Source organism: Watersipora subatra, chromosome 11 (assembly GCF_963576615.1).
Source record: "Watersipora subatra chromosome 11, tzWatSuba1.1, whole genome shotgun sequence".
Taxonomy (NCBI): Eukaryota; Metazoa; Bryozoa; class Gymnolaemata; order Cheilostomatida; family Watersiporidae; genus Watersipora; species Watersipora subatra.
Window position 1 is genome coordinate 34,412,115 of NC_088718.1, and position 12,001 is coordinate 34,424,115.

A 12,001-nucleotide genomic window follows, 5' to 3' on the forward strand; every position below is an offset into this window, starting at 1 on the left:
CCTTACAGCAAGGTTATTCTAGTAAAAGTCTAATGTTTTACACAGCTGGGACATACAACAAACCAACCCGGTTTATGATCTTTGACTTTTATTTGTTGATATGTTGTGACAAGTTATGAAAAGAATCTTAAAGATTGTTTTGTGATGACAAATACACTTTGTTCATCATCATGATTGATTCTTACACCCACGTGAACAACAGGACCCCCATGGGTGTGAGTGCCTCCAACCTGAAAGCCTCAGGTTAGTGCATTTACCGTAAAACCTTTATTTGAACGCCATGGGACTCTATTTTTTCAATCCTTCCCCTACAATGGCGCTTTGTTAGAGGTGGCATTCAAATAAAGGGTGGCATTGTATTTTTTAAACACCTCGTCAAAATATTTAACTCCGTGAAAGAGTTAAATTCATCTTTAAGATGAATTTAACTCTTTCACAGGCAAAATTAATGTCGCCTATACTTGGCACTCTCCTTCGAGCGGAGCGACATTAACCTATTTGGACCCATTAACCCAACTTGTTACAGATCTCTATGGAGAAGCTGATGTGTGTCTCTATCTGTTGATATATATTGCTTGCAATTAACTTACGATGATTTTATAACTTGTGATGCAATTCGTTGGAGCTTTCAAGTTGTCATTTCATTCTAAATTTAGAGACATATTTTTTGTTTTATAACTATACTTAACAAAGTTGCATAAAAGCTCATTGCACTCATTAATACTTTTGCACCAGTTTGTAGCCAAAACTGGCTTTTCCTGTGCAATAAAAGAGGAGTTATGAGCGTCACTCTATTGTAAGCCGAGTTCAGATTACCGCAATGATGCTATCAAATAATATGCTATAAATCTGCAAATTTATAAATTACATAATAATAATAATCTATCAAATGCTACAAATATACATTCCAGAACAAGTGACATAAACAAACCATATTTATAATACATTCAGAAAAAAAATTAATAATTTAAAAAAAAAATTAGTGTCGTCTACTTTTCCTGTTGCGTTCCGATTGTTGTTTTCGTTTGAACACATTTCATATTTTTCTGACGGTTCAATACCTTCCTCTTGTGTTCTTACCTCAACTCCTCTTTTGCACAGCTGACTTAATCGATATTAGCGTCCAAACAATTTTTTAGCAGAGCAAAACTTTTATGCGATGCAATTTACACCTCTTGGGCTAATCGATATCAGTGTCCAAACAACATTTTAGTAAAGCAAAACTTTTACGTGATGCTATTTAAAAAATACACATCTTGCGCAAATAAAGAGAAACCGTGTGTAATCAAAATAGCCTTAAATCTTTAGGCTTAAAATATGTAGTAGCACAGATTCCATCGTGAATGCAAAAACTTTTCTCACATACATCGAAGTATCAAAACCGCGTTAAATAATGAACTACTATTAGACTGATACAGTTGCTAATTATTTGTTTGAGGTTGCAGTCAAAGTTTTAACAAAAAAATGTAAAGACTTGGAGTTGGAAAATGAACTTAGATACGAACAGAAACAACGAACGAATTCTTATTGATGTAATCGAGTCATTATCAGTTCGGTTTTGTGGACACTTTCTACTGATCCCTTGCTATTATGGGTTTGTAAAGATTAGGATGCCGAATAGTGGCAGCCAAATATAGAAGTAGCCTAGCATCAAGTAGAAGTGGCGTTCATATGAAAGTGACGTTTAAGTACAGGTTTTACGGTATTTACATGATAAAATCCTAACTGCTTCTATCTAATATCTATTTACAAAAAATAATCTGGTGCCACGGATTAGTAAATCAAAATGTACCATTTTTGCATATTTTGGCATTTAACAGATGGAGTCGCCATTCAAGCAAAAGACAACAGCTGGAAAAAAAGATATCGACAAAAACCTATCTAGGCAGAAAACTGGTTGGAATTTGCTGTCGGTTATACAAACATGGTTGAGGAGATTATTTATCCTCTCACACCTATTGGGAGCATTTAAAATATAAATGAATAAGGTTGTTAAGGCTTTTTAAAAATGATTTCACAGAAAATTTTAGTAAAATTTATCAGAAAGTATCGAAAATTTTTATCATTTATTATTGCTTTTTATGTTTGGGGTGATCTGACTGCCAGGATGTTTTAAGAATACAATTGAGAAAACTTCATCGCGGTTAAAGCGTTCAGATCAGTCGAAAGTGCGATTATGATGTCTATAGTTGCAAAGAGACAGAATTGAGATGCATAAAGCTACACCTTGAACGCAATAGCCGATATCAACTATAACAATGTGACATCATTTCAGCACGTAATTTTCCTCTGAGCAACATAACCGCAAGCAAAGTTTGTCGATTTTAATCTCGGAACAACCTGGCAGTCAGATCACCTCATACATTAACGACAATCGCAAATAATAGGAAAATGTCGATACTTTCTGATAAAATTTACTAATATTTTGTAGAAGTTAATCTTTAAGGTTTCCAGCATCCATTACAAGAACAATATGCCTATATAGCATATCCCGTCAATGCATGACATTGAAAAACCTAGGAAATATCATCTAATAGAATCGGAAGCGCAATAAGGATGGATAGGAAGAGCCACGATAATACGCAAATACTTTCAAATGTGAAAGCTTCAACATATTCGAGAAGAAAGCAAAAGCAAACTACGAAACAATCAACTTAAGCCATTTGCCTAGTGCAAGACACAAACCTTTAACTAGCTGAATAGCGGAGATGGTGTCATCATGGCCCTTCCCGCTCAATAAGTTAGCTTGGGCACCTAGCAACAGTCAGAGGAGAAGCTGGCAAAGCAAACCAAATCATTGGCTGGCAGAGCAATGACATACATGCTAGAAGCTTGGTTGCGCGATGACAACACGTATACATGTATGTGACTTTTTATTTAAGTAGGTCAACTATCTATGCCTGTTTAGCTTTTTGGGTCTTCCATTGCTTGTTTACTTCTTTTGCTACCAAATTATGTTTATATCGGCACATAATTAAATATTCAGTAAAATCTGATATTTGAGAAGGGGGCATATAAATTACTATAATTTTTAAAACACATGGTCAATAAAAAATATTTCAAGACTAAATAAATCTACAAAAATTTTTTACATCAGCTGATGCCATAAAGAAAGTTTTAATTTCTTGCAGAATGAGCTCGACCACTTGTTCTGTCTTTTTCGCTACTACAGTGAGCATGTTCCAAGCCGAAAGAGTTATCAATATTAATATAGCTTACAGCATTATTATTACCGCTAAAATACAATAATACCTATTAACGATACTATCGTTCAATAGATAATAATCAGATGTAAAGTGATCTACAATTACTGAAACCTCATGTAGTGCGTCTGACACGGCTAGTGATTGCATACAAATAAATCGCGATAAAAATATAGTCTTTGCATAGCATCACTAAAAATATGTTGTAAAAATACTTTCTATTGACTCGGAGTAGGCAGATGAGTGTTTCCTTACGTTTGAGCAAGGCATGATAGGCTAATTTATGAACTACTCACTAATTATAAATGTTCTGTATGCAGCCTACTAAAGCAGCACCCCGCAGCTCTTGGCCAAATACAAATGCTGTGCCGAGCCGCACAATGGAGCTCATAGTAGCGAAATAGTTAACTTGGTTAGTTTTAAAAAAAGTCTGTATCTAAACATGCTCTCATATAAACTCTCAGATGCGATGACCGCCACCACAATGATGCTCGCGAAAGAATCTCACAAGACCAGAGTATGAGGGAGATTTATGTTTTCTTATTCATCGTCTTTAATTTCTAATGAGTATTATTTACCCGTGAAAAGTACACCACAAAGTAGCAAGAGATTCCTGTAGATAGAGAGGCAACCCTGTTTTAGATGATAACGAGTTCAATCTGAAGTTCATGAATAGAAGGTCATGGCCAAAGTAGTACTACAGTTTCAGTTTACTTCACGGTGCCTCCGTATCCCTTAAAACAGTTACAGCGACTACTTTGGCTCAGCCTAGCAATTGTTACGTAATACGCTAAGAGTTAACTTATGATTAGGGTTATAAGAAAATGTCTGCCAATCGGCCCGCCCTTGTCTACCTTTAGAAGTGTTGAGGTAAAATCATTGTCTGCTAGCAAACTTTCACATAAAACTACAAAGAGTTTATGTAAAAAGTTCACAGGTTTTAGTAGGTGAGCATTACTCTACAGCAAACAGACTTTTCACCGAGTTCTACTGACTGTTGCTATTGCCTGTGAACAAAATAGTGGCATGTAAGCAAAAACTGGTCATCAATATAAGACATGCTGTCATAATGAAAGCAATAATAATAATAATGAAAGCAATAATAAGAATGTAGCAGTGGCAGTTTCTTGAAGGAATTCTAGGGTACACGGATTAGTAAGAAGACAATATATACAAACAAGGCAAGTTTCAAGTGTGTAGATTAGTACAATAAAACAGAAAACTCTATTAGTTGCATGCTTGTAAAACAAGAAATAGCTGGTTACAATTAGAATCAACCAAGAATTGTTTGTTTTAACGATTTGTCACCAAAACCTAGATCATAACAACAACATTCTATCAGCTGTAAAACTACTTATAGTAGCACGATTCCTTTTGAACTAAATGGTATAATGAAGCTTCACACTTGCAGAACTCAACGGAAAAAATAGCCGAGCTTGATAGAGTGTGTATATTTGTTATGAATAAAAACAAATAGTTTTAGTGTAAAGCTCTTGTTGCTGAAGAAAAGAAGTGTTCTAGCTTTGTCTGTTGTTTATATTTCATTACTAAGAGTTTCAATCAGTGTGTCATTAAAACTGATGTTCTGTCAGCAGCCATTTTCATCTCTCGGTCTATTAGAAGTGCCCTAACTAGCAGTTCAATCGACTTGAAATTTTTGAATTATAATGAGGACGTCTACCGCGTGAAACGACAAAAAGTTTTGTAATCCTACATAAACTGAAAATATGGAAAAACAAACAAGTTTACTCAGGCGTAAGATCAGGTGGGAAGACAACTCCCCAAGTGTTAAATCATTAATGGTCAAAGCTGATCACGATTTAATGTTTATGTCACCTTCTCGAATAACTAGAAATACAGGCTCTTCTTTTTTTAAATCAATTATTATCATATATGTGTCTGTTTTACGAACAGTTACCTGCTACAGGAAGCATATATACATGTACATGACGCGCGTGGGGAGGAACTTAGCAAAGAGTTATCTACTTTTAAAAAGCAGACAACTCCTGAAAAACTCAAATGATTATTCGACAAATGATGCTATCATATTAATGAGATTACCTGAGAGCGAGTCAACAATGTTGTTGATAGATTCTTTGCCTGTTTTCCATGATTCAGCCAATTTAGATGGGATCCAAGTCTAAAAGACAACAAATCTAGTATTCTACAGTTGTGCCCTTTGACCTTTTCAAATAAACAGCCGGATAAATTGGCCAGACAATTTGTGCAAGTCATCAAAACACACAACCTTCTGCAGAACCTTTGGGGTGTCCAGCAAAAACAAGATAGCCTGACTGCATTAGCTTATCTTATACTAGCAAGCTTACCAGACTGGCTGAAGTTGCGCTTGACCTAGCAGAATATGTGAAATATACCGTAGGTTCCGGCGTGCAAGTCGACCCGGCATACCAGTCGAAGTCTGAATTTTGGTTTGAAAATCCTGGTTTTGACATGCACCTGATGAATACGTCGACGCCCTTCTTTGGCTCAAATAATCTGATCGCTAATAGCTCAGTCTGTATCAGAGGAAGATGATGCGTAGCTGAAGAAATGACATTCAAAAACGCCATCAGCAAAAACGCCAATGTTTTTAGTGCCGTCGGCAATAAAGCACTTAAACAAAAGAACGAGAGAAGACAGTGCTAATCAAGACCACAAGGCACAAGAGACAACACTTCACCATCGTATCGGCCTGCCTAGCCAATAAAACGAGCCTGCCGCCTTTGACCATATGTATTTAACAGAAAGACAAATTAACGCAAGACAAATTTCAGAATCGTGACTCATATTCGAGAAAAAGAATAAATGAGCGGTAGTGGATGTTTCAAATAGATTATCGAAGGGTGGGCTTGTAGGCAGATACAACGAAAAACGCATTAAATTCTAAACAACGCATTGTTCCAGAAGAGAATCCTCACGATGAGAATTTGAATGGTGAAAAATGGAAGTGTTTGATCCATCTCATGACACGTGATATCATGTAGTTCTGATTTTCGATGGTTTTTTTGAAGTTCAATTTCACTAAGATTTGAGTTATGAAAAACATAATCGCCGTGTAAGTCGAAGATGGATTTCTAAGCTCGATTTTGGTGTCAAATTTTCATTCGACTTATACGTCGGAACTTATGGTAGGCGGTGTTCGGTTCACCCGTAAAAGAATAAAACTTATTTTAGCAAAATTCTGAAAAGTCATTCAGAAAATAAAACACCACGCTCTATATGAGCATCACCTCTAATAAAGTGCCAATATAGGAGAGGGGTTGAAAAATAGAGCGTCATGGCGATTAAATAGATGTCTCACAGTAATAGCTCCTAATAGGCAGTGTACAAGACAGTATGGACAGACTAAAAGTTGTGACTTCAAAAGAATATGACGCACCAAACTAGTCAACTATATTATAACATTATTTATATATTATTTTTATTTATTTTTATTATTATTTATTATATTATTTTAACAGCAGATCTGTAGTTGCTCAGATGAACAGTCGACAAAAAATTTGTTGCTTCAAATTGTCACCATATGATGAATTTATGAAAAGTGAAAGAAGTGAAAAGCTACTGATAGTAAAATAGTACTCACAGCATCTGGCAATGAAAGGTGCTGCTGCATTCGTAATGAAGATTTCTTAAATTCTGACCAATACCCTGAGAACCTTTTTTGCATCTCATCACTCTTTGGGAAGTAGTCCAGAAGCCAACTAGAGTCCGGCAAAGATTCTTTCCACTTGTCATATTTCTGGAATGTGTGGACAATTTAAAATAAATGTAGTAAAACCGAAAGCAAATAAGTTATGAGCAGTGTATATATATATATGGAATGAAAGATGATGATATGGATGTGCAGAGCATCACTGTGTTGTCAGCCCTTGTAACTTTTACAGTATAGAAACCGCTTTTGGGATTTAAAATGCAGTCCCATAAGGTTTCATATTGAACAAACTTTGGCGCACAGCTTTAGGGGCAGTGATTAGATGCTCACGTAAAATAAACAAAAACAAACATGACGAGAACAGCAGATTTCAAAAGTTCGTTAGATATCATACACTTGCTTAGCAAAATTGAACAAACCTTTCCTGCGGCAACTCCACCCGTAACAGTTCCACCAAGCAATAAATATCTAAATTTAAGAAAGCGAGGTAGAGTCCGGAGAATGCCTCCAGTTATGTTTCTTCTTACAGAGACATCCCACGGGTTTACTCTAGATTTATGACCACTAAGTAGGCCCCCATCGATTTTACGGCGCAAGATTCGATATCGGCGAATTGGCAAAACACCGGAAAATGTCGGCCTCAATCTTGCTCTAAAACATAAAAAATATAAAACAAGAAGTAGGCTAAACATGATCTATTCGTCATTGACACTGCATTGTAATGTTTCAATTAGTGCAGTTGGTAACTGTTTACCGCACCACAAAAGAGAAAGCCACACGTACTTCCAACATTTTATGTTCCACTGTTAATTTTGTTTCTTAAACAACCATCTGATTTGAAATAATTAAACTAATAAAAGGCTTTCATTATTTTGCTACATAAAATCTAACACATATCTGACGTAAAGTCTGCATTACAATAAATTAAAGAACACTTTAATGTGATAAGTCAAACACAATGCAGAAACATAACATACCTAAATAAAAGAGTCATGTCACAAGTCTGAGTTTGATATTCAGAGTCAAAATCATGCTAAGTCTTTTTCGTAAACTTCTTTAGCAAATTACCGTGGCCTTTCGGTCGAAGATAACCTTGACACACGATAGATTAGCATTAGTGCTTTAACTATACAACCGTCCCGCTGCGCGATTAGTGAAAAAAACGTCTACGAAGAAAAGACAACTCTAATAATAAACAAAGAATAGACATTCTGATGAAAAGAAAATGACTTTTTTAGAAAAGATATTATTATGTCAAACTAATAAACGCTTTAATATTAAGACAACTTAATGGTAGTTTATTTATGCATACATTAGTTTAAACACTGTTTAGAGGTTAGCTGTCAGTTGGGGTACATAGGTATGAGATTAAGATTCCTACTTCTCTAAATGGCCACAAAGTCGATTCTTTCTGAGAAGAGATATGAGTGCAGTTATTAATTTAGTATTCTCGGAAATGATAAAGTGTACACTTTAATTATGAGTGCATTAATTTTTCTCTACCACATTGAGGGCAGACACCTTCTATCATCAAGCACACATACGATTAGCATTGCCTGAATGATAGCTTAGATGGTATATCTTTTAATTGATATAAGGTCAACAACAAGTGAGCTGCATTAAACCCAATTTTTTTGAAAGATTTGACTATTCATGAGGATAAGTAAGCATTAAAACTTCACCAACATATTGGTCCTCATAGCCAATTATTAAAGGCATAAAAACAAAAACATGAAAAAGGATCACTGCTGTCAAGCTGTAAATTAAACAATCTTGCACACTCAAACTATGTCACACTTGAAACCCGCTTCCTAACGTCATTCATGGTTGATATTGAATGACCATTTTATGAAAGTGCATGGCTAAATTTTTGTTCTCGTCAGCAACTCACTGCCATTCGCTATTTATGTGCCTATATATATATATATATATATATATATATATATATATATATATATATATATATATATATATATATATATATATATATATATATATATATATATATATATATATATATATATATATATATAGATAATAGTTGAGACTTCACTGATATAGTGCTCAAAGTTGTCCACCGAGCCTGTATAAATACAAAAATGGAAAAATTTTTACCACTAAACTATTGCTAAAAATTTTCTATCTTTGTATTTATATATATATATATACATGTGTATATAAAAAAAATTGTTTCCTCACCCCGGATACCCCGTATGGGTGGTAATTTCTACTCTAACTCAGGTCTATATATATATGTATTTCTTTTTTTAAAGTCTATATAAAGTTTTAATAATATATAATAAGCTATAATATATTTTATAGCCTTAAAATTTTTGGCTTCAACTGGATGAACAGACAGACACTAAGATTTATATATATACATAGAATATACATAGAACATACATAGAATATACATAAAATATACATAGAATATACATAGAATATTTATAGAATATGTATAGAAGATATATAGATTATATATATATATATATCTTCTATACATGTTCTATATATATTCTATATATTTTATATATGTATATAAATCTTAGTGTCTGTCTGTTCATCCAGTTGAAGCCTTAAAATTTTAAGAATGAAAAGTCTGTAAACCCACAACCCCTGAACCCACAACCACTAGGTCTGCAAGCAGGTATTTATCCAATACACTACGCTGCTCAATCGGCTATGCTATTGAATAAACTGTGTCCATTTATTACACCTGCCTATTTTTTATGGCTTCACGCTTACCACTTGAGCTTGCGGAATGCGTGAGGCTAAGACAGAAGAAAAATATGTGCCCATTTATGAAGAAAAATGCTTAAACTATTGCAAGACTATTGCAAATGGTAGGCCTATAGAGCTGTAGTAGGCATTGCACATGGCATAGTATGAACTACACAAAACTAAACACAGTAAACAGAGATAAACAAAGTAATAATACTTACAGAAATAATATATACGTATAATAAATACAAAAATAAACAAACTCCTTAATTGAAAAGTAAGAATGGTAAATGTTATAGCCTATATGGATTAAAATTTAATTTTAATCACTTGTATGTGATTAAAATTAAATTTTATGTGCAAAATATTGTTATTACCCATGCAACACTAGGCATTCAGCCATTATATCTATATACATTTATACTATATACATGTATATGATATAGTATATATAGTATATATAGTATATATAGTATATATAGTATATATAGTATATATAGTATATATACTATATATATAGTTTACTAGCCAGAATGCTCAGTGTTGCACGAGTATTAAAACAGCTTAATTTAGTGGCAGGTAGTGTAGTTGCCTGCCACTTGCCATTAGCTTGGCATACTGCCAAGAGCTAATTTGAGTAAGCTAATATCCGTATTGCTAAACTTACTAATAAGAGCCGTGAGAGCAAGCTTTAGTAACGTTAAACCGTAAGATAAAATTGCTATGCGTATTTAAACCCAAATAATGACTCATATCACCGAATGAATCCATTGCATCATGCGTAGCTTGATGAGTTAGCTTATCGCCTGGTGAATGGGAGGTTCTGAGATCAAATCTTTAACAATACAGATTTTCATCGCTAAATACAAATTGCTCTAGCTGGACAGACCGAACGATAGACAGACGACAAACTTTGAGATTTATATTATATATATTGTATATTTATATAAATATACATATACATAATATATACATAATATGTATATAATATAAAATATATATAATATATATAAGTTGTTTCCGTTCTTTGGGTAATCCGAGTCTACTCAGGCTCATATCTCCTCCCAGAGACCTGGGAGTTTGAGCATTCTCTTCAAGATCTTAGCTGTTTCCAATAGCCCGCTTCTTCTGTTTGTTGATTGTTGCCGGTGTTTGAGCGAGCCATATTTGATGTGCAGGTGTTATTGCACCCAATGCTTCAATGACTACTAGACTACAGTTGTTCTTATATGCCTGCACTTTTCAATCCCCTCTCCGAGTCAAAATATTTTTCCGGTTTTTCATTGTTTACTATGTTGTAGTCATTAGGTCTCTTATAGTAGCTCTCTTGCTCTCCTTGTCAACCGCTACAATATCTGGCTGGTTTGCAAAGACGTGCTTGTCAGTCTGGATTTTTGCGAATCAAATGACTGCTAATCTGACATTGCTGAACATTAAGTATAACAAATTACCATATATGGTATCATTAATTAATTTAACAAGCTTTTCATTTGCTCGTTGACTTTCCATAGAGTTAAAGTTGTAAAGAACTTCGTTTAAAAAACATATAGAAGTTACTAGAAACCCTTTTGATATATATATATATATATATATATATGTATGTAAGTTTTGTACAACACACATTAGAGGTTTTTAGTGGTAGTTGATTTTTCACATACATGTACTTATTACCATGGTTGCTGTAAGTACCATACAAACTTTGATATGTTGAAGCTTGGCGCTGATATTTGAATCTTGAGTTGAGTCTGAAACTTGACTATGAATCAGCTAAACTTTGTCTCAATACTTGACTCTGAACTTCAACTTTTGCGCTAGTTTCAAAGGCTTTACTCTGAGACTTTATGCTACCGCTTGATTTCCAGTTTTGATTCTGAAATATGACTTCAGAGATGGATTTCTTAGGCTAGGCTCTACAAGTAGGTCTTTCTCTGAAAGTTCAAAGTTGTTTTTGCTCAGGGAAGCTGAGTCTTATTCAAAGATAATCAATGCACAAGTCATCAGTTGAACATTCAATGAAGGTAAGTAAAGATCTGCTTTATTAAATGGAAATCATTGTTATGTATTTATAATGTCGCATTTTGCAACTTTATCCTTGCATCATGTTTTATAACATTGAAAAGACTTTGTTAGAAAGTTGCGATATAGTCATAAACAAATGAATTGTCAAAACCGGAAGTTTGTCGTGATATAAATGGTGAGCTCCGTCTTTTATCATTGCCCTCTTTAATCTATATTGTAAAAGATAACAGAATTTTTCCTCATAAGATCATATGCTCGAAAGGTGTCAAACATTGATAATACTATCCGAAGCATCAAAAGACATTTAGAGGCAGCCAGCTACTTCGATGATAGCAATATAACACCTGACACTTGAAACAATGTGCATAAAATGCTGTTTCTCATTAACACAAATCATCTTCAGTTT

General features: G+C 34.1%; 1 protein-coding gene across 2 annotated transcripts in view; it reads right to left on the reverse strand.

Moving 5' to 3' along the window:
* The window catches only part of LOC137408588 (dynamin-like GTPase OPA1, mitochondrial), a 56,079-nt gene extending 48,131 nt beyond the window's left edge, over positions 1-7,948 (reverse strand). The window contains exons 1-5 of one of the 2 annotated variants that reach the window (XM_068095170.1): positions 7,833-7,948; positions 7,275-7,506; positions 6,787-6,942; positions 5,265-5,343; positions 2,686-2,754 (exon numbers count right to left, since the gene is read on the reverse strand). In XM_068095170.1, coding sequence (XP_067951271.1) covers positions 2,686-2,754; positions 5,265-5,343; positions 6,787-6,942; positions 7,275-7,506; positions 7,833-7,849 — 553 coding nt within the window. In that variant the 5' untranslated portion in view covers positions 7,850-7,948. The remainder of the gene's footprint in view (positions 1-2,685; positions 2,755-5,264; positions 5,344-6,786; positions 6,943-7,274; positions 7,507-7,832) is intronic. The other variant, XM_068095171.1, reaches the window with a different exon arrangement.
* Between the last annotated feature and the right edge of the window lie 4,053 nt (positions 7,949-12,001).